Source organism: Eucalyptus grandis, chromosome 11, assembly GCF_016545825.1.
Source record: "Eucalyptus grandis isolate ANBG69807.140 chromosome 11, ASM1654582v1, whole genome shotgun sequence".
In the NCBI taxonomy this organism is placed as follows: Eukaryota; Viridiplantae; Streptophyta; class Magnoliopsida; order Myrtales; family Myrtaceae; genus Eucalyptus; species Eucalyptus grandis.
The window spans coordinates 28,087,268-28,113,491 of NC_052622.1; the positions used below are offsets into that span (position 1 = coordinate 28,087,268).

The window sequence follows — 26,224 nt, forward strand, 5'->3', positions numbered from 1 at the left end:
TGGTGAAAGGACGGCTGTGTTATGCCATTGTTTTTGTTAATTGGGGTGTGACATTTATTGCCTAAAATAGAGTTCAAGGTCCCGAGGACTGGATGATGGGTGAGGAAGGATTAGCACTCCGATAGTGCCCTTTTGGTACCACAATCCTATTGATTATATCTTATACCTCGACAAGGCACGGGGCTGTAAGGACAAAATCATGCTGATGCCATGATGATCACATGGCATAACCATGTGGTACATGTGTCATAATGATGACATTAAGAACACATGACATTATGGTAATGGGTAAAAACATACGAAACAAATGTCATAGTGGTAACTATGATTTATATTAATGTTGATATAGCAAAATACACGACATGACATTAGCATGGCAAAAGCAAGTCAATGTCATGCCGATAACATTGCAAAGATCATACAAAACATGTGTCATAATGATAACTTAGCAAAACACACGACATGATGATGATGTGGCAAAAGCATGCAGATGCATGATAATGACGTGGCAAAAACAAGTGAATGAAAATGATGATAGCAAAACATATGAAACATGTGTTGTAACAATGATGTGGCAAAACACTGATGGTGTGGCAAAAAGCACACAATTATTATTATGATGATGATATGGAAAAAGAAAATCATACAATACATGTGTCCTAAGGATGACATGGCAAAACATTTGACCTGAAGATGACATGGCAAAAGCATGTAAATGTTATGAGATGATATGGTAAGAACATGCAGATATCATGACGATCGGATGGCAAAACATATGAAACACAAGTGAGAACGTAGACATGGCCAACATACGACATGATGATGGTGCGGCAAATCTGTATGATTTGGGCGGAGTCAGTTGATCTTTGGATTTAATCAGGTGGGTTGACGCTTAACAAAGTAGACCATTTCCCCGTTGACTATCTCTGTGATATCGAAATCGAAATCAACATACATTTGACGGAAATAGTTCTCAAAATACGAAAATTCATCAGTACCACGCGTCAGACGTAAGTCAATTCGGGAGAAATAAAAAGTCTAAAACCTATTACATTAATACATGATCAGTCATAAACTTTTTAATTGGATCAATTTAGTCATAACATTTTCACATTAATAACAATTAAGTTCATCTGACCAATTTAAATCAGAAATTGTTAAGCATGGCATGGTTATTGCTAATGTTAACATTTTTAAAAATAATTTTTGAACTTTATTCTTTTTTATTTTATTTTATTTCTCTTCCATGACTTGTGTTGGGGCGGTGGCCACGAGAGCTGGCCTTGCCCGAGCGAGGGTAAGGCTTAGTCTCGCTAGCCATGGTTGACACAAGCTAGGGAACAAAAAATATAAAAAAAAATGAAAAATTATTTAATTTTAAAAAAAAAATCATGTCAAAGCCAATCATACTAGATAAGATGCCTAGAGTCTACGTTAGCAATTTCCAGCTAAATTGGCTGAAAATATTTAAAACTAAATTTGTTTAATTGAAAGGTTTATGATTTAATTGATATGAATGCAATAGGTTAATTTTTTTTTTTTTTGGTGCCTTTCCCGTCAATTCGACCTTGGACTCAATTCGTTATTGTTAATTTGTATTAATATAGAATAACAATTCATAATATTATGTCCACTCAGTCAGAATAACGACTAATTTTATCATAATTTTTTTTTTTAAATTTCGTAGAGCGATGACATATTAAAATATAACTAACCATTCAAACATAGTAACGAATAGTTTAATAGAATTCTCTCTCGAAGATATGGTCGAGCGCTAAAGTTTGTCTTAATACAATCCGCTTTTCTTGTCTTTTATTCGTCTTATTCCTAATATGACTCTTTGTGGTTTCTCTTATGAAAATATTTACTCAATTTTTTGACTTGCGAAATCTCCTTTGTTTTAAACCCGATTGACATGATTCTTCATGCATTTGAAAGCTCGTGATTGAATTTTATAAAAATGATTTTGACTCAAAAGAATCACAATCTTCAACGATGTCATTGCGATTGGTCACTCTAAGACACAAGACACGATATCTCATGATCTGCACGTTAGATTGGGGCAATTTGAGTTTTGTTGGAAAGCTCTCAACTAATCTTACCTGATTAAACGATATGATCTAGGCTAAGATCAAATCGGAATTTGGAGACAAAATAACTAAGACCCAACCATGAAGTTTTGAATGCACCATATTTTTACCCAAGGTCAGAAGCACTTCCTTCCAACTCAATCATTAATTAATTTATGCAAAATAAAATCATAGATTAAACTGGTCCTGAATAACAAGCTCTAGAGCCGGACAAAGTATAACTCAAGTGTTAAAACTTGGCACGAAGGGACACTTAAATGCTAAAAGTTATAAAAGTGATACTTAAGTATCACTTTTTTTGAAAAGTGAGACACTTAAGTGCCATTTCTAGCGAACCCCACCGAAAATCCTACGTGGCAATTTTTTATTATTTTTTTCGTCTACGTGGCTTGTCGAAATGCTGATTCAACAAAAAAGAAGAAGCAAAAACAACATCGTTTTTAAGCGGATTCAAATATTAATATAAAAATTAATTTAATTATATAAAATAAATAATAATTATTTTAATTTATTTTTTAAAAATGTGGGGAGAGGAGGCAGCGGCCGAGGGCTGAGCCCTTGCCACCATCGCCTCCTCGCCGTTGCCGAGGAGGGTCGACAACAGTGGAGGGAGCATCGGTTGGGGTTGCCGGCCTCTGGCCAAGACTCGGCAACCCGGCCGACCGGCGGCAAGGGCCCATGAGCCTAGCCGACCAGATCCGGGGCGAGGGTATCGGCTCTCGCCTAGATTTGGCAAGGGCTTGCGGGCCCTCGCCGCCGGTTGGCCGGGGCCGATGACCTCGGCCGACAACCCTCCCTTTACCCCCCGCCGTTAGTCGCCACCCCTTCCCGGCGATGGTGGGGAGGCGGCGGGCCGCGACCCTCGCCCTAGATTTGGGCGAGGGCTTGTGGGCCCTCGTTACCGGTCAGCCGAGGGCCGGCAACCTCGACCGACCCTCCCCTCTTCGTCACCACCCCTCCTTGATGACGGTAGGGTGGCGGCAAGGGCCCATGAGCCTCGCCTTAGATTTGGGTGAGGGCTCACGGGCCCGGTGTTGGTCGGCCGGGGTTGCCACCCTTTCCCGGCGGCGGCGGTGAGGGCTCGGCCCTCGCCCGTCTCCCTCCCCCCCATCCTTTTTCATATATGTATTTTAATTTGTAAATACATTTAGTTTTAAATTTAATTTAATTAATTTGTATGTTAATTTTTTATCACGTCAAATATAAAACGACATCATTTTTATATTTTCTAGCCACATCAGGGTGCAAAATGACGTTGTTTTGCACTTATCTAGCCGGAAAATCGCCATGTCAACATTTTGGCTGGATTTTTGCCAGATTGGCACTTAAGTGGTCAATTTTGCTCCGATTTTAGCACTTAAGTGTTACTTTCCAAATCTTTGGCACTTAAGTGTCCATCCGTATCAAGTTTTGGCAGTCCAGGTGTCCGTATCTTCTTTAGAGCCGCATAAACATCTCCAAAAAAGTAGGTCACGTTAGGTCTTTGATGGGCATGGCAGTGTCTTGACTAGATTTGTCAAAATGAGTTATAAATCTATTTTTTTTTAACTCATATATGATTAACTGAGTTGTTATGTGAATTACTTATATTTAATAAATTGGTTTACAACTTATTTATACTCAATTCACATTTATGACTCCTTCTTAATTCTTTCTCATCCTCATTCCATCTTGTGCTCACTCATTCTGCACTCTCATATCAATTTGAGTATGAGTTTTACTAGATTGGATTAAATATGAAAGTTTTTTAGGAATATAAGTTGGATTGGGTATGAATTACTAAGTTTGCATTATAATAAATGGATTGTAAACGAGTTAAATAGGTCTATTTGGATCGGACAATTTATAACCCAATCCAAATGCAACCTGACCCACCCATAATTTTGGCCATTGACTTGGGGCCCTTAAAGATAGCTTAGTTGGGGACGGCAGGAAAGGATGGTGAAAATTAAACTTACAAGTATAAGGAACAGGTGGAAATGGGAGTTCCAAAAAAGTACTCAAATTTCAGATATGAGGAAGCAGAAGTATAGACAATTCTACATGTCGTCGACAAATCTGTTTGAATTAATGTCACCTAACCTATCGGAACAATGTTTTGTCTGGAGGGAAATAAGGTTCATTTGGAATAAGGGCCGCAATGGGCGATCCAATTGGATCGTTGATGGGTGGTCAACTTTGAGCACTCAGCCCAAGTCGTTCTCAAGAAAATTGAAAATCTCGAAAATATAAACAACCCCCACTTCGATCGATCCCCGCACAGCGCACTTCTCGCGAATCCTGTGAGCCTCTGCCCCTCCTTTATCTGCTGTCTTTGCAGCTGTACAACTGTTTCATCAAACCCTTCACTTCATCTCAGAACCAGAGAGAGAGAGAGAGAGAGAGAGAGAGAGAGAGAGAGAGAGAGAGATGAGCTCGTAGGGAATTCTCATGGCGTGAAAATTAAGAAAAGAGTCACTGTTCTTAGGATGCTATCAGATACCGCCATAGTGCCATATTTTAGTATTCCTGATGTTAGATTATTCTTGTCTGCCTAGTGGGCAATTTTTTCCCTTGTTTTTTACTTGTTTTCTGTAAGAACACTCCAGTGGTAGCGGACAAGATTTTGAGAAGCACATACACGACCAGATCCTCCATTATTTTTTTTGTTTTGTTTTTGTTTTCACATAATCATCTGTTCTTTTTTGGGTCCAAAAACCAAAATGTGTCTCGCCCATCCACGCCACTGGAAGCAAGCAAAAGCCCAAGAACACGTTTATGCATCTACTCGCAGCTAGTATTGCCTGTTATTATTATTATTATTATTATTATTATTTTTTAAATTTTGTTATGGTGTGTTTTGTTTCTGCATTGCCTCGATTCTCTGACCTCCAGATTTGAATCGGGCAGTCTCCTCATTTCTTCCCACCTCTCTCTCTCTCTCTCAAACCTGAAAGTTGAAACCTCTTCAACTCTTTCATGGCACTGCCTCTCTGGCCATTGCTTCTTCCGCTTAGAAACTGATATCATCTTCGACGATAGCGAGCACAACCGTCGGCCATGGCACAGTTGCGCGAGCTGCTGAAAGAAGATCAAGAACCATTCCTTCTCAAGAGCTACATCGAAGACCGACGTTCCCAGCTCAAACGCCCACCAAGAACCTCCCCCTCGCTCCAACTACAGCTCAAGAAGCCAAAACCCATCTCGCATCGTGCCCCGAAATCGTCGTCGAGTGTCTGCAAGAGAGTCTGTTTCTTCTCCCACCAAGCCTCGCCGGACCCCAGAAAGTCCCCTCTCTTTGACTTCCCGTCTCCTTCTCCTTCGGCCAAATCCTCCAACCCCATTCTCCTCCACATCCCGGCCAGAACAGCCGCTCTGCTTCTCGAGGCGGCTCTCAGAATACAGCACAAGGGCTCTTCATTCCCGAAGTCGAAGACCCAGCAACAGAACCACGCGAGCTCCGGCATCTTGGGCTCCATCCTGAGGAGGCTGACCAGGCGTAACCGGTCCGGTCGGAAGCGAGAGATCGGAGCGACGAACGGAACAAATGAAACAAGACATGGTTCGTGGGATTCGAGGGAGAGTGTGACGTGCATCTCGGGGCAATGCCGTACGGCGTCGTCAGAGAGCGTCGAAGATAAGTCGTCGGATTTGGAGGCTAGCTCAAGCAGCAGCAGCCACTCTTGTGAAGACGGAGCTATTGATGCCGAGCACGCTGCCAGCTTCGGCGAGAGCCCTTCGCGGCCGTCCTTGCGGAGGTGCTCGTCCTCCGGCGACCGTACACCGGAGTTCGCTTCTCCGGCTCCGTCGCCGACGCGCCGCGAACATGAGGTCTGTCCTCTTCCCTTTCGTTTTGTCTATGTTGCTGATAAGGTACAGTCTGTTACTGGCAGTGCATCTAAATGTGGTCCATTGCACTGGAAACGAGTCACCACACGGGCTCGCCTTTAGTCGTCGACTGAGAGGCCGAGTCGCGCACGACTCGTGACTCAGCTGCAATAATCTTAGTGGTCGTTCGTGCATGGGACTTCCTCTAATTTGTCGGTGGGTCGGTTTCGAGCTGCAGTAGTGGCCGGAATGTCGACCACCCGTGTCGGCATTTACCTTGATATCCCCTACATTTCGGTATTTCACCGCATATGTGCCTTGCGAAACGCCGATAGCTTCAGGGATACAGTTGTCGTTTCTCGTCTGGGACGAACACTTATTACCGAACGTGCATTGTGCAACGGAGATGTACTTTTTCGATGGTGTCTCTGCCATCCAAATCCCCGTTTCTCAAAGACTGTTTCCCGAGAAAATTATTTTCCCGGAACAGGACAAGTTTTGTCCTTGTCTCGTGCCTGGATCAGTCGAGAAAAAATTCATATTTTATTTAAGAAGGAATAGAAACGCGAAATTGCCATTTAAAGCCGTTTGTTTGTATCTCCATCCTACGTGTAATTAATTTGGGAAATACATGACCTTCTAGCTGAATTGGACCCATGAAATGTTATGTTAGTTGAACTGATGATAGAAAAGAAATGCTGAACATGCCTCGAGATTCAGTTCATTGTAGTACTTGCTCTTACTTCCTTTAGGAACGAATGTGACTGTTTAATCCTGTGTGAATAGCAGGACAAGGTGGATTGCGAAGCAGAGGGGCCGAAGAGATCCAGAGCCAAAGAGGAGGAAGAGAAGGAACAGTGCAGTCCGGTGTCCGTGCTAGACCCCCCGTTCAACGATGACGACGACAATGAAAGCCACAACCCCGAGGACGAGGGTGATTTTGACTACGAGTGCAGCTATGCCATCGTGCAGAGTAAGTGTTTGATGGCAATCCTGTCCACACGTATGCGTGTACTGAATTCCCGAAAGACTTGTTTTGTTGTTGTGTTGGTTGAGTGGTCCTTATCAGGCATTATAACTGAATGCTACGAATTGGTGTGCTTGATGATGTCTCATTGCCCGTCGCAATATGATGGCCCAATCATGGTTGTGTGATCGTAAACCATGAGATCTGTGTGGGTTCCATGGGGAGATGCTAATGCTGCTCTGGTGGGACTTGGCGGTTGAAGTCTTTCTTCTCTGTCCTGGTTTTGGAGCATAAACATCAATTTCAGAACCGACGTGTCCATTTGGGTCATAACTACACGCTAGTCCCCATGTTCTGTCTTAGCAAGTTCGGTCTTCGTAATGCCAGTCCTCAGTTTTTTGGGAAGCCAACAGCCAAGGCCAATTAATTCTTGCAATTCTTTTCCCAGCTTGGTCTTGATAGTTCATTTGATATGACTCAGTGAATGCTTTTACTTGGTGGAACCCACGATGACAAGACAAGTTCATCAAGCAGATGAGCACGTCGCATTGTCAAAGCATTTAAAAGCTGTACTTAATCCATACGTATTCCTTGATAATTTTCACGGGAACTTACTGCCCTGACATATATATATAAGATACAATTCAGTAGAAAAGCCCATTTTGTTCTTAAATGGTTCGATTAGATGCTATGTATGTGTGTATTTTCTGTTAAATTCTCGAATAAAGGTTGCTATGCTGGGTCCTGGTGATTCTCATGGCTTTATGTCCAATTAATTAGTGTGCGTTTTGCATGACTGTCTTAGAATATGTACTTGCTGGAACCTGTTGGAAAAAAAATGTGAGGTGGATTCTCATTTCCTTTTGCTTTATGTAAATTTAGGAACAAAGCAGCAACTGCTGTACAAGCTTCAGCGATTTGAGAAACTGGCGGAGCTTGATCCAATTGAGCTGGAGAAAAGAATGCTAGAACTGGAAGCTGAAGAAGATGACGATGACGATGATGTGGAGACAGATGTTAGTGCAACCGATCAAGCAGGTTCATTCGACACAACATTGATCAAATCTGATGGGTTCATTAGAGAAGTCATCGAACTATGCTTCACCGATATGAGAAAGGTTCCTAGTAGCTTGGCAAAATTGGTCGCTGATCTTGTTGCCGAGGAGGAGGGAAAAGAGAGTAAATTCGATGAAAAGCAAACGGTAGTGAAGAGGCTGTATATGAGGATGGAATCGTGGAAGGAGGTAGACTCTAGCACAATAGATATGATGGTAGAAAATGATTTCAGGATGGAACTCGATGCATGGAAGATGAATCAGGAAGCCGTAGGAGAGATGGTGGTAGAGATTGAACTTGCAATTTTCAGCTTATTGGTGGAGGAACTGTTGCAGGAGCTAGCTTGACGAAGCCAGTATTTTATGCCTAAAACATCTATTTTTCTTGACACCCACTTCTCTGAACTTCGAAATATCGTACCTACAGCACAGCGCACTTAGTGCCAACAGAATTAGAATGATTTATGCTTGCATATCGGCAATATAGCAGCTAGGATAAACTGTAGCACTTTCATTTTGTTACTTCAGTTCCACACTTTGGAGCTGCCTAGGTTCTGGATCTAATGAATTCAATGGCCGGTGAATGATCATATGTAATTGCAGAATTTTCACAGTAGGAGAAGAGCTATGTAACTTAGAAGAGATATCACATGTACCATATCCTGATCCTGATCGACTTCTCCAATTCAGTTTTGAACTAATTCCTAGTCTCCAGCAGTTTCTGTTTTTGCTGAATGTTTTGCTTCAGGATGCAAAGATTTATCAAACCGAGCATGTCTTCAGTTCCCCAGGATTGATCAGATTCAACTGTTTTGCTTGTGCTATTTTCATCACTTGAAAATTTGTCTTAAGCAATATTTAGTGAGATCCTCATCGCAAGCTTTACCTTCACAGAGTCTTGCCACGAAGCAAATGAAAGAATCAAGCAAGTTATACTAACACTGATCCACGATCTTGTGATGGATTGTCTATAGGCATTTAAACAAATGCTCCATTTTCAAAATTTAAATTTGACACTCAATAATAACTTATTGCATCATTCGATGTGTCACATCCGCAAACCGATTTTAGTATCTCTAGAATTTCTATAAGAGAGAAATGTGGGGCATCCCAAATAAAGTAATGTATTGATTTGAGAAAGTAAGCCCTCTCACTTCTCAAATTACTTGGAGTTAGGGTTTTAATGACCTTTTTTCCTTAATTCACTTTACGCTTTGTAGGCACTAGGCGAGCACCATTTGGATATCAAGGGCAGTATCCCTTCCCTGTCCATGATAGGGCAAAAGAGATATTGATGGCGACTTCTAAAAGAAAAAAGAGTGCATTCAGAACATAATCCAAGACCTGCTCACGCAAGGCACAAGTTGAAGACCTTTGCTTTGGTTTGGTGATGCGTCATTGATGCATACTCGGCATCTGCTTAATTTGTTGAGATTCGCCACATGTTTTCTGTTTTTTTTTTTTTTTTTTTGTGCTCTCCAGAAACATCTTACATGTTTTCTAAGACTAAATTTGAGTAAAGGAATGTTCCTTTGGCTTTTCCACCGAAATAAAATAGTATTATCCAAATTTGAAGAAGTTATGAAAAAAGATGCAAATCGGCATATTATATATGTAGTTTATGAAAGCTTTAGGTGCTTTAGATTTAAATAAAGTCAAATTGTGAGTGCACTTCAAAATTTAGATCGCAATAAATCAAAAGTAAAAATCAATTCAAATAGACAACAAATAAAATTGTTAGCAACCCATCCCTTTCTTATGATATCTTTATGAAGAATTGTGATTTAGATGACAGAGACATTGTCATTTTCATGAGTGAGCCCCGGAGGTACCGTGCCTATATAATCTTTTAGCATTGAATTAAAATGAAACAAATCTTAGCCGTTCCACAGTATAAATGCACGATATTTCCTAAGGACCATAGAATCACCTGATTTTCTGTTTGCAAGCTAATGACGGTTGGCCTTGACCGAACCACCAATCTAACTCTACATTATTGTCGCTCTGGTTCTTTCTCTGAGGGTTTTCTTTACGGTCGAGCTAAAGTTTCAATGGCTTTATCATCTTTCTATTGGGCACATGGTCCTATCCAATAGTTTCTATCTGTATACAACATCTTTGAACTAACTCTTTTGGTGCATCTTTCGCGGTCGTAATGGATCCAATCTAGATAGCTCCTGGTATTGTAAGTTACTTGGAGATCAATTCTTTCGCTAGAACCATTGAGGCCTATCAATCTATGCACTAAGAAATGCAAGTTTGACAGTAAAATCTCAGCATAGGAAAGGACTTCATGTACTCATGTTCATTATTAGAAGATAAAAGGATGTTACAACAAATAAAAACTTAAATTGATAGATGAAAGGAGATTACATGGCTTATTGAAACCTCATAAACAAGCGAGGAGGAATACATTAACATCTAATGCATGTACAAAGTGGACTGAAAACGGCATGTGAAATTAAAGAATAGGGAGCTAGGTAGATTTGAGATATCGGATGTTCAAGAAAGGATATCGAATGTTCAAGAGACTTGATCATGAGCTTTGTAGCCCGCATGCCTTGAAGATCAAGGGACTATGTACGTTTGGAGGAGGGCCTTACATAGATATGTCTGATTAGTCCTACATGAATCAAGCTTGGCTCAACATAAAAATCTAGTGGGCTGATTTGGGTTGCAAAGTTAGGACCAACTATTGACCTAGCTCATCAATTTGAGTAGGTCTAGTACTCATAACAGAGAAATTATAAAAATATCATAAATCTATTGCACTTATTGTTGGAGAAATCTTCTTGAAGTGTTTTGAAGTTGACAAAACGTTTCTATCAGTCTAGTCTGAAGGCTTGCAGACTCTGCTATTTAAAGTCTGAAGACCTCCGGACAGCCAGACTCAAGACTCAAAGTCTATCCTCATTGACAGTCTCTAATCCGTTGAAGAAAGGTTATCCATAACTGGATGTTTCGTTAAGGATTTAACCTTATCAACTGGAGAAGATCTCGTGGCTGGAGAAGACATAAACGGAGTCCTTTGATTGATCGAAGATTGATTCGATAATTGAAGATCCGGTGGTTGCCTAAATATTATTGGAAGGTTCTCGCTTATGGAAACCGAGATCCCCGATTGTATGGGCGAACATGATTGATGGGCTATCAACACGTTCCTTTAATAGCTTGAACAATCTTCCTAATTGATTCCGTCCAACGGGTAGATTGGAGGAATTCCTTTGGTAAGTGCCAACGGGTATGATGGCATAAAGGAGTATATAAGGAAGACTGTCTTAGTTGTTCAAGGTGTGCGCGATAGAAGAATTCCAAAGTCTGAAGCTCCTTTTTGTTTAAGCAAATCCTTTGAGCGAATACTTGTATACGAAAGAGAGAGTCTATATTTGTGAGAAATCTTGAGGAGGTGTGGTAGAACATCTACACTGTGGAATCAAGGCAAAGCTGTAACCTCTCTTTTGTTCATAGTGGAATCCAGCCAATAGGCTGTCAGTGAAGAAGAGTGGACGTAGGCTTGATATAAGCCGAACCACTATAAACCGCGTGTTCAATTTTCTCTTCTCTCAATCTTACTTTAATTATCGTTTCCTTCAACTGTCCAGTATTGTGCAATTGTTGAAGAAAAATCCTTTATATACCTATTCACCCCCCTCTAGGTACTCATACTAACAATATCACTTATACCAATTTAGTTTTAAACATTCTAATTTGGCCAATGTAGTCCTAATCTGTGGCACCCCACGAACGACCCTCGAACCGTTAGGGTCACCACAATTCGCTTACTTTTCACTTGACCTGATAATATAATACTCTGATACTAAGGAATTTCATTAAAATTCATAAATCCTTGGAGTTTACATCTTTTAGATCGGTCCCTATGCAATTTATATGGTGGAAGCGTATCCAATAACTCCCTTCCCTATATTTAGAAAACGATACACACCAAATAAACATTTTATAAGTTAAAGCCGAACACTTTTATTTACATAACTTGATGGACATCATTAGTCGGTACATCAAAATACCAAGGTTTTCTATACTCGGCTATATTTCAAAAGATGACCGACATCTTTTCCAAAAGTCGTATACTTAAAGTCCATCGATCAGTGTCGGCGTCCAAAAGTTCCTTCCTCTATTGTCCTTCTCCTCGCGGCCATATCTAACCACTCGGTCCATTTGCTGGTGGCGGTGGCGGCAGAGGTATCTTGTCTAGTCTGAAATGTTAGTCCCCAAAAGGGGTGAATACAACCACTCAACAGTAAAAGATTCATCATGCTATATCAAGCAGTACCATTAATATCCAGATTCATGCAAGATAGACATAAACAAGTCGTTAGAGGATAAGTATGCATCAAAATCATGAAATCCTTTAATGCAATGGCCAAACGTGATTTCAAAAGATTCAAATGCATCATGTCCAGTTACACTAGTCCCGATCATAGGGCCAAACTAAATGACACATCCCATTCCATGCCATACAATTTAGTCCCATAACTAGACCACACTCACACTTAATATAATCATCAATTTTAATTATTCAAACGGTTTTATCCCCCCAGAGGACCAATGTTTGCGTCCTTCCGGGATTTCGCACCCAACCTGGTGTCGCGAAAGCCTCCGGGCATGTATTCAAAATACAACCGGGCATCCAAAATGCATTGACTCATTCGAACCTCTGGGCATCTCGCACCCCACCTGGCATCACGAGGAATCACTGGGGACCATAGACATGGTTACCCCTAACCTCCGGGCATGCATCATAATACAACCCCTCACCCTCCGGGCATGTATCATAATACAACCGGGCATCCCGACATTCCTGGGGAAAAACCTCTGGGCATGTATTCATAATACAACCAGGCATCCAAAGGGCATCAACTCATTCGAACCTCTGGGCATCTCGACTCCCGGGGCATCGTTGACCCAAGGGTCAAACGGTAACAATTAACATCTTAATTTCCAAAAACACTTTTCAATGCAATGACAAAATGTCTCTTGAGTCTCATCACATCTCAATATTGCAAGATATGCCAATGCTAGTATCATCATATCACATAACAACCCAAGATGCATTCACTTTTGAAATCAGTTGAGCAAAGTCGGAGTAAAACAGCTTAAAAACCAGAATGTGCAGTTTTAATGAAAATTTCGGAATAACCCCTAAATGAACTTAGAAAATTCTGAAATTTGGATATGTTATAAACAAGACCTAAAGGAAAATGTTTCATGAAGAACACTAAGTCAGATTCATTGTATATCGAGAGCAGTATTTTCGATATTCCTTACTAACACTCTATAATAGCTTCCAGATTTAACATTTATAAGGAAAATCATTTTACTGACCAAACTTTGTCCATTTATTCTCAATTTTTGATATGTTATTCCTAAGGATATTTTCTGCAACTTTCATTAAGGGTTTGAAGTCTAATTCCAGCTAGATAATTACAGAAAATTCATGGAGTCACCGAAGGTCAAGCTGTTCTCTACAAAACAGTATACTAACCTAAAGAGAATTATTCCTACCCTTGAATCTCGGCATCCAACGCCCACAATTAAGTGTATACAAGTGTATTACACTACAACACACCCTCTTCACTTCCAAAAATCCATCATAGTTAGATCTTTAAATTCTTGTTCCAATTTAAAATTCGAAATCCACAATACATGCCCTGTTTTTACTTAGCTTCTAGATCTTGCTTCATCTTATATGTAAAAATCAACATGCAGCTCTCAATTTCACATTTTCTCACATCTACCAACTCCTCACTAGATAATAACAGCATGCAAAGACATAGGTTGATGAACTTCCACTTGCCTCAAATCTTCCTACTTGGTTACAACTAAAAACAGGCTTGGTCTGGCGATGTGGCTCGATGGCGTGAGGTGAGACGCGGCTAAGGCGAATGGCGGCAGCAAAGGTCGGACAACCAGCAATGGTAGAGGGCTGGTCCTTCTCCCTCTCTCTTGCTTGCTCGCTCGCTCGCTCGCTCGTTTGGTCTCTCTCTCTCTACTCTCGGTTTCTCTCTCACTCTCTGTTTTGCTTGACTGCTTGCTGTTTTCTAGTCACTGGTTTTGTTGAAAACCAGTCAACTATTAAGGAGGGTCTCGGTGGCAGAAAGGGGGTGAGGACAGGTGGAAGCAACGTGGCCATCGCTCGGTTCTCTTTCTCCCTTCGCTGGCTATCAAAGACAAAGTCACGTGGCAGCAGCTGTCCAAGTTTTCTTCTTCGTTGGTAGCCCCACAAGGAAGTGACGTGGCCTCCCCTGACTTGCTTTGTCGATCGTTAAGGGGGGTGTCTCGATTTATTTGGGCCAGCAAAACCATGGCCATATGATCCTAATGGGTGGCCCATTTTTTCAAAATTTTAATCCTCAAACTTATATACATTGTACAAGCATCAAATTAATTACTTGCATGGAGAATGAACTCGACAAGACTGTATGGTGATTCAAATTCATCTCTTCAATTGTTGATTCACAAAATGGAGAGGCGTGCAGGGTCCTCGTGCACAATCCAACTTCTCAAAAATTAAATTCTTAATTTCAAGAAGTGCGTGGGTTGAGATATATTTACTTATGTGACTATACAGGGCAGCGGCAATGTACATAGGAGGTTCGGTTCATAACGTACAAATATAGGTGGAAGAGGGTCTCAGTCATGATGTTACACAGGGATAATTTTTTACGGTCGGACCATTACCAAAAGTAGCGTATCGGTCCAACAATAATACAAATCAATATTCGTAAATGGCACCAATGACGTAGTTCGAATGATACCTCCATCACTTAGCTACAGACCATCGCGCATCTAAGGGTCAGCAAAATTTTTCGGATGCCACAATTCTCCCCTCCTTAGAGAATTTCGTCCTCGAAATTGGACATTACTTCAGTCTCATTAAACAAATGAGGATACCTTTCCCTTTATCTCTTTTTCACTTTCCCACATGGCCTCTTCCATATCATGATGTTTCCATAATATTTTAACTAGGGGAATTTTCTTTGTCCGAAGAACTTGCTTCTTTCGATCCAGTATCCGGATTGGTTCTTCCATGTACCTCACTCTCTCATCCACTTTGATGGCTTCATGATCGAGTATGTGACCAGGATTCGGCCGATATCTCCTTAGCATCGACACATGGAACACATCATGTAAATTTCCCAATTTAGGAGGCAGCGCCAAACGATAAGCTACGTCTCATATTATTTCGAGTATCTCAAAGGGTCCAACAAATCTAGGGCTCAACTTGCCATTCCATCTCGAATCGTGATACTCCTTTCATTGGGGATACCTTTAGGAATATGTGATCTACGCTAAATTCTAAAGGCCCTCTATACTTATTTGCGAAGCTTTTCTTTTACCCATTTCGCTCCAACAAACAGGAATGCTACAAGTTTAACCATGCTTTTGTTGCGCTACTCTGATAAAATTATCCCATACTAAGCCTCACAGTTTTATTTTTGGTGCATGGGTAGTCACTATCTCAGGAGATCATCCATTCTAGTATGTTGCTCATGGAACCAGTCTAATCCCTCGATGACATCAAAGTTATACATAACTATCACTACCAAGTCCATTTCCAGATTTCGTTCCCTTAGGGTTATCTCACGTTTCTTACATACTAACATGGACAACACCATATTCTTCAGTGGTGTGGAAATACGAAGAGGCATATCTAAAGATTTAGTTCCTACTTCTCACAATCATCTATATTTCTCAGACACAAATGAATGCGTGTCACTCATGTCAAATAACGCATATACCTTCTTATCATCTATAGAAATTGTACCTGAGATAACATTTTTGGAAGCTTCCACTTCCTCTTGGGTGACCGCGTACACCCGTCCTTGTGCTGGTGGCCTCTGTGGATTCCTTGGTGGGGGTGGTCCAATTGCACGTTGCTGCACTTGTCGCACCGTGCTGACATTCGGCTGCGACCTCTCTTGTGGACAATCTCTCTTAAAGTGACCTTTCTGCCCACAACCAAAACATTTCAGTCAATCATCATAGGGTTCTGGTCCATGTTGTCTACCACATCTCTGACAAATGTTACCCTGGTAGGGTACTCCCAAAAGTCGGGCCACTCTCGACTTTTCCAAAATTCCCAAAGTTACTCCTCTTCTTAGATTCCCAAGGCTGATCTTGATCAGGATAATGTCTCTTACCTTGTCAGACATCACTAAAGGTCAATTGCTTCCTAGACTCTGATTGCTCTCTCATTAATTCCTGCTTCACCAACTATGCCATTTCATAAATCTCATTATAATCCCTTATATTCAAAGGCACTAGTTGTTTCCTGATATTAGTCCTTAGCCCTTTCAGGAATTTCTTAGCCTTTTCCTCTCAATCCTCAATCAACCTGGGAGCATACCTAGACAATTCAGAAAATTTTGCTTCATACTGGTCTACTGTCAGCTCCCTCTGTTCTAACTGAACAAATTCTGTGATTTTCCTATCCTTGGCACAGTCAGAGAAATGCTTTCTATTGAAGCTCTAACAAACTCATCCCAGTTTATATCAGTACCTAGTGGAAAGATCGTGTCTCTTGAAGCTCTCCACCAAAACTTAGCATTACCTTCCAATTGGTATTCTACCAGAGTTATCTTTTCAGCATTGCTACAGTTCAACAACCGGAATATCCGTTCCATTCCATCAATCCAATGCTCTGTCTCCTCAGGACTTCCCATTCCACTAAACTTAGGTGGTTTCAACTTCAGGAATTGTTCCACCAGTCCTTGAGGGCGACGTTCCACTTCGGGTTGTTGCTGCGCTTGTCTTTTCATCAGATTTCCTATATTGGCCAATGCCTGCAGAATGTCTTCCCTTCGGGGTTTAGCCCTTGCAGTAGAGGCTTCAGCCCTCGATGCATGAGAACTTCTAGCTCGTACCATGACTTTCCTATAGTTTCCAAGCATTTGCCTCGTGAATAATCTGTGACTCAATGTCTCCATTTAAAAGCAACTACAACTATATATAAGTAACATAAACGTGTTACTGGCACCTAAAAGCAACTCATAATAATTATTAGGGATCTACGAGTGAATGCCCATCACTCGTTCTTTCAAAGTTAGTCAACTACCCTTGGTTAGTATCCTATGGCGTGCATCATTCTATCCTCAAATCCATTTGAGGCACCTTATCACTTCAAATAGACCATAGCTCTCATACCATTAATTGTGACACCCCTCGAACAGCCCCGAACCGTTAGGGTCGCCACAATTTGACTACCTTTCACTTAACCTGATAATATAATATTATGATACCAAGGAATTTCATTAAAATTCATAAATTCTGGGGGTTTGCATCTTTTAGATCGGTCCCTGCACAATTTATATGATGGAAGCATATCCAACAACTCCATTCCCTATATTCAGAAAACTATGCACACAAACTAAACATTTTATAAGTTAAAGCCGAACACTTTTATTTACATAACTTGATGGACATCATTAGTCGATACATCAAAATGCCAAGGTTTTCTATACTCGGCTATATTTCAAAAGATGACCGACATATTTTCCAACAGTCGTATATTTAAAGTCCATCGATTAGTGTCGGCATCCAAAAGTTCATTCCTCTGCAGTCCTCCTCCTTGTGGCCATATCCAACCACTAGGTCCATCTGCTGGTGGCGGTGGCAGCAGAGGTATCTTGTCTAGTTTGAAATGTTGTCCCCAAAATGAGTGAGTACAACCATTCAGCAGTAAAAGATTTATCAAGCTATATCAAGCAGTACCATTAATATCCAGATTCATGCAAGATAGACAAAAACAAATAGTCAGAGGATAAGTATGCATCAAAATCATGAAATCCTTTAATGCAATGGCCAAACGTTATTTCAAAAGATTCAAATGCATCACCTCTAGTTACACCAGTCCCGATCATAGGGCCAAACTAAAATGACATGTCCCATTCCATGCCAAATAATTTAGTCCCATAACCAGACCACACTCACACTTAATATAATCATCAGTTTTAATTATTTAAACGGTTTTATCCCCCCAGAGGACCAATGTTTGCGTCATTCTAGCATTTTGCACCCAACCTAGCGTTGCGAAAGCCTCCGGGCATGTATTCAAAATACAACCGGGCATCCAAAGGGCATTAACTCATTCGAACCTCTTGGCATCTCGCACCCCACCTCGCATCACGAGGAATCATTGGAGACCGAAGACATGGTTACCCCTAACCTCCGAGTATGCATCATAATACAACCCCTCACCCTCCGGGCATGTATCATAATACAACTAAGCATCCCGACACTCCCGGGGAAAAACCTCTGGGCATGTATTCAAAGGGTATCGACTCATTCGAACCTCTGGGCATCTTGACTCCTGAGGCATCGTTGACCCAAGGGTCAAACGGTAACAATTAACATCTTAATTTCCAAAAACACTTTGCAATGCAATGACAAAATGTCTCTTGAGTCTCATCACATCTCAATATTGCATGATATGCCAATGCCAGTGTCATCATATCACATAACAACCCAAGATGCATTCACTTTTGAAATCAGTCGAGCTAAGTCGGAATAAAACAGCTTAAAAACCAGAATGTGCAGTTTTAATGAAAATTTCGGAATAACCCCTAAATGAACTCAGAAAGTTCTGAAATTTGAATATGTTATAAACAAGACCTAAAGGAAAATGTTTTATGAAGAACACTAAGTCAGATTCATTGTATATCGAGAGCAGTAATTTCGATATTCCTTACTAACACTCTATAATAGCTTCTAGATTTAACATTTATAAGGAAAATCATTTTACTGACCAAACCTTGTCCATTTATTCTCAAATTTTGATATGTTATTCCTAGTTTCCTACAACTTCAATTAAGGGTTCAAAGTCTAATTCCAGCTAGATAATTACAGAAAATTCATGGAGTCACCGAAGGTCAAGCTGTTCTCTACAAAACAGTATACTAACCTAAAGAGAATTATTCCTACCCTTGAATCTCGGCATCCAACGCCCACAATTAAGTGTATACAAGCGTATTACACTACAACACACCCTCTTCACTTCCAAAAATCCACCATAGTTAGATATTTAAATTCTTGTTCCAATTTACAATTCGAAATCCACAATCTATGCCCTGTTTTTACTTAGCTTCTAGATCTTGCTTCATCTTATATGTCAAAATCAACATGCAGCTCTCAATTTCACATTTTCTCACATCTACCAACTCCTCACTAGATAATAACAGCATGCAAAGACATAGGTTGATGAACCTCCACTTGTCTCAAATCTTCCTACTTGGTTACAAGCAAAAACAGGCTCAGTCCGGTGATGCAGCTTGACGGCGTGAGGTGAGACGCGGCTAAGGCGAACGGCGGCAGCAAAGGTCAGACAATTAGCAATGGCAGAGGGCTAGTCCTTCTCCCTCTCTCTTGCTTGCTCGCTCGCTCATTTGGTCTCTCTCTCTCTGGTCTCGGTTTCTCTCTCACTCTCTGTTTTGCTCGACTACTTGCTGTTTTCTAGTCACTGGTTTTGTTGAAAACCAGTCAACTATCGAGGAGGGTCTCGGTAGCAGAAAGCGGGTGAGGACGGGTGGAAGCAACGTGGCCATCGCTTGGTTCTCTTTCTCCCTTTGCTGGCTACCGAAGACAAAGTCACGTGGCAGCAGCTGTCCAAGTGTTCTTCTTCGTTGGCAACCCCACAAGGAAGCGACACGGCCTCCCTGACTTGCTTTGTCAATCAATAAGGGGGGTGTCTCTGTTTATTTGGGCCAGCAAAACCGTGGCCATATGATCCTAATGGGTGGCCCATTTCTTCAAAATTTTAATCCTCAAACTTATATACATTGTACAAGCATCAAATTAATTACTTGCATGGATAATGAACTCGACAAGACTGTATGGTGATTCAAATTCATCTCTTCACTTGCTGATTCACAAAATGGAGAGGCGTGCAGGGTTCTCGTGCACGATCCAACTTCTCCAAAATTAAATTCTTAATTTCAGCAAGTGCGTGGGCTGAAATATATTTACTTACGTGACTATACAGGGCAGTGGCAATGTATAGGAGGTTCGGTTCGTAGGGTACAAATGTAGGTGGAAGAGGGTCTTAGTCGTGATGTTACACGGGGATAATTTTTTACGGTCGGACCTTTACCAAAAGTAGCGTATCGGTCCAACAATAATACAAATCAATATTTGTAAATGGCACCAATGACATAGTCTGAATGATACCTCCATCACTTAGCTACAGACCATTGCGCATCTAAGGGTCAACAAGATTTTTCGGATGCCACATAATCATTTCAAATATTCAAATTTAATCCTAAGCTTTTTGATGGTTTTTCAATTTAGTATTATATATTTCGACAATTTATCAATTTAGTCTTATGCCTTATGACAATTAACCAATTTAATTCTTCCACCCAATTCTTGTTGGAAATTAATGACATGGCAGTCTAGTCAGTGCTACTCATTCTAAGTGGTATGGTCGGTACTAATATAAATAATTTATTAATTTTTTATTTTTCTGAATTTTTCTTCTCTTTTTGTTTTTTTTTTCAACTCTAGGCTGGTAAAGGTTGGCCAGCGACCTTGCTAGATTAGGGTTTTGGAAAAAAAAAAAATAAAACAAAAGAAAGGAAAAAGAAGAAAAAGAGAAAAAATAATTAAAATTATACAAATTATCCACATCGGTGTTGGTTTTACCACATAGGATAGACCGTTGCTGACTAGAACTAAATGAGAGAATCGTTAATAGGTTTAGGACTAAATTAGTAAATCATTAAAGTATTTAGAACTAAATTAGCACAATTGAAGATTTAAGACTAATTTGACAAATTATTAAAATGTTTATGACTAAATATACCAAATTAAAAGGTTTAAGATTGAATTGTCACAATTGAAATATATTTTCGACATTCTAGGTAGTTTTCCCCACTTAACGTGTGCTAGGACATCGTGCCATGATAAGATCAATATGGCGAGTTCATCAAGTTATAACACTTGATTGTTTAGTCACCGTTGTTGTTATCAAGATTAACATCAATGCCGACATGGTGTCACCGGCAAATTTCCATGGTGGTTAGAGAGGTTCATGAGTCAAGCTAATTATAATTTACTCAAGCCTTAATATAATTATAGTTAATCAAGCAGTTGAATTTTTAATTTATAGATATATGAGGAGCACGTGTACTTTACCATATTTTTAATCTGCTTCAAAACGCAAGATTGACTTCGAGCTCATAGCCAACCACAACTTATTTTTTCTTTTTTGTCGAATAGCCAACCAAAATATAAAGACCGAAACAAGAAGCGAGTTTTTTTTTTTTGGGGGCGTGTCGATAAACAAGAAGCGAGTTGAAGCGAACACTGGGTTATAATACACTCGATTGAGTTGAGCGTTAATCGGTGAATTTTCAAACCCAATCGAGCTGAATAGAGTTGATTTGCTCTACTCGACTAAATTATGTCTCTTTTAGCTCGCGTTGATCTCTTAGCTTGTTGATTGCACAAATATACAATAGACAAATATACATTTGGAGCTAAATGTGCTTGAATATATATAACATTCGGGCATTATAATGATGAACATTCTTAAAAATTACACTTCTTTTTATTTGCTTTTGGGTCAGGAGGTATACTATCATTTGGTGTTTTAGTTCAAGTTTAAGTTCCTAATTCACTCAAAGGCAGGTTGTTCATAGCATAAGGAAGACTCGCATGAAATTACTTCTATTAGAGGATATCTATCTCTAACAACTTCCTCGTGACCCGGTGCTAACATGCCGTGTCCACACGCTTGTGAGGCATAAGATCTTGGTTTCTTTAGTAACTTGGTTGGCTCTTTTGACATGGAATATTGGCATGTAGAGAGAATTTATTTGAGGAGAACTACGCACACGATCCGCACACCCAAGCGAAAGAAGTCCTCCTGGATTTTATTTGAGGAGAATCCTCCGATGCTTAAATCAGGAAAAATGGAAGAACGGGAAAAACGTGATTTAGGAGAGGAGAGGCAGAAAAAGGCCCAAAAAGAAAAAAGAAAAAGAAAAGAAAAAGAGTGGAGAGTACTCAGCTGGTGTTTGCCCTACCATTTTCTATCTCCGAGTACATGCCCAAACATCATTGAAAAACGAGTCGAAAACTGACTTGGGCCTAAACGTGATGGGCCGAGTCTGACAGCTGGTCAAACTCTTGGCAAACCCAGATCAACAATGAGGAGCGTTCACAATGAATCAACGACAAGCTGAAAGGAAAGAGAGCTTAAGGCCGCAATACTTCTACCAACTCCCAGATTTCTTACAGGATCTTAATGTTAACTGCTCTGCTCACACAACCAGAGAAGGAATATTGGTGAAATATCACTGCGGACTCTCTGTTTTGACTTCGGAAAAGATTTTTTTTACTTTTCCTCCAAAGGCTCACCGCTTGAGATATATTTACTGGGCAGGCCATCGTCGACCACAAGGGAGCGAGACCAGGGCGGGTCGGAGAATCTGGCAATGATGGCCGGTGTCGCAAAATGGCGTCAAGTACTAGATTTCAGTTGTGACGTGTTGCTAGCCCAACTGAAGCAAATGTCGCTTCTATGTGGCTCGATTTGCCATTGCATTCCCGGTTTGCCCTCAAAGGCCAGTAAGGCTGTGGTTGGCCAGGGGTTTATTTGATTTGTGCCAATTCCTTGAAGAAGGGGAACACGAATGTGTACCTAAGCATGTGAGAGAGATGTACATTTTGGAGCTGGCCAAGCGAAATGTGATCGAAGTTATGAGTTGGAGAGTGGAAGAATTGCCCACAAGTATTTTCAATGAAAAATATTTTCAACATTGACAACAATCTATATTTAAATATTTTTGTAGATAATGAAAATATTTTTCGTTTATTTACTTTTGTAGGCAATACAAATGATCAGTTTTAGAAAAAAATTTCAAATCATGTATTTTTCGTGAAACAAAGAGCTAAACTTTATTGCATGACTTAACAAATTTAAGCATTAGCTATAAATATAAATCATATGTATAAAATGTTAAAGTCAAATTGACTTTAATATTTAAACCAGTGTTGCATGCTTGTGAATGATCATATTATGCAACATAATATCTTTTACAAATCAAAAAGTGTGAGAGCTTGCGAATCAAAACCTAAGTCTTCAGAACATTATATATGAAAGGGTTAGTATGAACACCTATAGGGGGAGTGAATAGGTGTGAAGACAATTTTTCGCAAAGTCAATAGAAATAATTGCCTTTAGAAAAACATTGATGAATTTAAATTTTAGCGATTAAATAAAGCTTCAAACAAAATAAAGGAGTTTATGCTTAAATAGTTAATTAGAGCTACGAATCAAATAAAGGAGTTGAGAGAAGAGAATAAGAACACAAGATTTATAGTGGTTCAACTTAGATCAAGCCTACGTCCACTCTCCCGAGTTGACAGCCTACTAGCTGGATTCCACTAAGAATCAAAAGAGATTTTACAGTCTTGCGATCTCGACTTCATAGTGAATAGTCTCCACTGATCTCTCATAAAGTCTCACTATGAGTTTCTCTCTTTTATATACAATTTGAGCTCAGTGAATGAAATAGCAAGGAATTAGGAAGCTTTAGACTTTGAAATTTTTCTTTCACGCATTATATTGAACAACTAGAGAGTCCGCCTTAAATATTTCTTCATGCCTTCACAACCGTTTGCACTTTCCAAAGGAATTCTTCCAATCTACCCGTTGGATAGAATCAATTAAGGAGATCTCGAGTTGTTTGAAGATTTGTGATGAAAGCCTGTCAATTATGTTTGCCCATATAATCAGGATATTGGTTTCTATCTATAAGTAGAACCTTCTAAATTTTTGCTTGTCTTCCAAAAGATTTGATTATTGGAATTGTTTCCAATAAAGATAGTCAATCATATAGGTGCTATATCTAGCCATAAGGTCATCCATAAGCCATACAAATCGAATCCTTGAACAAATAAAGATAATTTCGCATCTAGATAAGTCTTCATTCTTCAGTCTGGAAACTGTTAGTGCATGCAAACTTTGAATTTAAAGTCTGGCAGTCTTCAGACTTTGAAGCTACAGTCTGAATGTCTTCAGACTAGACTTTCTGGAAATGTTTTGTCAACTTCAAAACAGTAAATGAGTTTTCTTCAACAATCTCCCCATTTTTTTTTATGGTGACAAAACTTTCCTGCAAATTTAAAAACTTTTGACCTACAAAACAAATTTTAAGCAATACATAATATCTTATAAAACTGAGTTGATTATGATTTGGATAGTATCGATTCTGCAACCACAGAAAACATGTTAATCTTGAAAAGATAAGCCAATTAACTATCCAATTACAATCAGTATTACCAAAGTAAGTTACTACAGACGTCAGAAAGTCCAACAAATCTAACAAGATTCAACAATCAAAAGTTCAAACAAAAAAAGTAGCAAACAAGGTAGCAAACATCATCAAAAAGATAAATCTGCACACATTCTCCCCCTTTTTGTCAATAGCAAAAAGTGGAGAAGAATAAAAAAAAGTTTGAAGAAATTAAGGCTGTTTGGGAATGCGAACGGGTTGGAAATCTCCCATCGACTAAACTATTTCTTCCAGCTTTCGTAAGGATTCTCGCACCTTCTTAACATCTTCCGATTTGGTAGTTTCTTGAATTGTCTTTTTGAATTTGAAGCTTAAGGTCTTGTACCTGATGATGAAGAGAGACTGAGGTAGCTTTCAGTGCAGATTGGAGGTTCTGAATTTCACACTCCATACTATATTGTTGAGCCTTTATCTCCACAAGGAGCTCTAGCAGTCTTTTAAAGTCTGCAGAATTTTATGTTTGTGTACTAGCTTCAGCATGTTCAGTTTGAGGAGTGTTAATGGATGAGGGAACTTCAGCTTGAACATCCAGACTTGGGGAAGATGTCGCAATATCAGCTTCAGGAAAATGGGAGGCATAAACATCCTCTGGATTGGTTGGAGATCTGCTCACATCATCACTGGTAAAAACAGGTGAAGCAGATGTACCTATGTTTTCAACAACTCCCCTTGTCTTTGTGGTTACATGTGGAGAAGAAAGGTCTTCTTGTTCTTTCTCAGCTCCCGAGTGATGTGCTTTTTCTCTTGCATCTCCTGCAGTTCCACTCCGAGTCTTCTCAAAATCATCTGACAAGGATACTGCAAATGTTGGATCAAAAGAGTCATTTTGACCCTCTTCCTCTTTTGCTTCTCTTCTTTCTTCTTCTTTTTCTTCTCTTCTTTCTCTTTCTCTTTCCTCTGCTCTTCTTCCTTCACTTCCTTGATTTGTCTCTTCTCGTCCTCCTTCCTATCTGTCCCACAACTGCTCAAAACTAACAAGCTCTGTAGATTTTTCAAGGCAAATGCGGGGAGTGTGAGATCATCCTCATCTTCTTCGTCTTGCAGAATAAGGGTTCTTGCAGAATAAGGTTGCACTCATTTGCTCTTTGCCTTTTCTTTTCTTCACGGTAAAATCTTGTTTTGTTTTGGTTGGGGACTTCTTCAAGCACTCTAATGCTTTATTTAGTTCCTTCAGTCTCATCTTCGAAACCATTTTCAAACCTATCACCATAAGATCAATGGTTCTAACACAAGGAGATGCTGGAAACTAAATGTGAAAGAGTCAAAACAATTTGGTAACCAGCGCAGAGTAAGGAAGTTGTCCATTGTCCTTCACAACAGTCCTGTACATGTGCATCAGGATAGTATGTGGCAGCGAGAACTTCATCCCATTGTTGATGGCAAACATCAGCTTTGCCTCAGAACAAGATACATTTGTCTTGGAGGTTGACTTGGGTCGGATGTGGTTGATTACAACCTTGTGCAACAAAATGTTTGAGGCAGACATTCTGGAATATATGATTCCTCCCTCAGCAAGTCTGTCCCGTACAAGAGACATTGTTGCATGACCAATAGACACGTTTATTGGTTGGAAACTCCCCTTTCCACACCGATGACATCTGCCAATGTGTTCACATCCACCACAAAGTCTTTTTCCCTTTACCATAAAACGAAATCTATTCGTGTCTAGAAAAGACAGATTCAAATAGAAGTAAGCAGTTAATTCAGGGTAAGCAACAGAAGTCTTAGAACAGAATCTTTCAAGTTGAAGGAGAGCGAACTTCTCCCTCATGTTCACCTTCAAGGAATCCAGGAAATCAAAATCCATAGTTTGAGGGTTCATCACCCCTCTTTTCAGCAAATTCGAATAAGTCTTTTTGTGGTCTTTAGAACGAAACAAATCCGTTCCCTCACCACGCACATTAGCAGCCACGCCCATCCTAAGCTGAAAATTCACGTACATTTTCTCATCATCATTCTTCATCTCAGGCTAATTAAAAGAACTAAACT

General features: G+C 40.0%; 1 protein-coding gene across 2 annotated transcripts; it reads left to right on the top strand.

Annotated features, from left to right (window-relative positions):
• Positions 1-4,368: 4,368 nt before the first annotated feature.
• LOC104425662 lies at positions 4,369-8,620 on the top strand. 2 transcript variants are annotated; one of them, XM_010038418.3, is made up of 3 exons: positions 4,369-5,900; positions 6,684-6,870; positions 7,747-8,620. In XM_010038418.3, exons 1-3 carry the CDS (start codon positions 5,130-5,132, stop codon positions 8,265-8,267), a joined length of 1,479 nt encoding a protein of 492 aa, XP_010036720.2. In that variant the 5' UTR covers positions 4,369-5,129; the 3' UTR covers positions 8,268-8,620. The 2 variants fall into 2 exon arrangements, with proteins under 2 accessions (XP_010036720.2, XP_010036721.2); XM_010038419.3 differs by having other exon boundaries at positions 6,687-6,870.
• The last annotated feature ends 17,604 nt before the right edge of the window (positions 8,621-26,224 follow it).

Coding starts and splice junctions, on each gene's coding strand:
- LOC104425662 (XM_010038418.3), top strand. CDS start 5,130: ATGGCACAGTTGCGCGAGCTGCTGAAAGAAGATCAAGAACCATTCCTT. Junction 5,901..6,683: donor CGACGCGCCGCGAACATGAG/GTCTGTCCTCTT, acceptor CTGTGTGAATAG/CAGGACAAGGTGGATTGCGA. Junction 6,871..7,746: donor CAGCTATGCCATCGTGCAGA/GTAAGTGTTTGA, acceptor ATGTAAATTTAG/GAACAAAGCAGCAACTGCTG.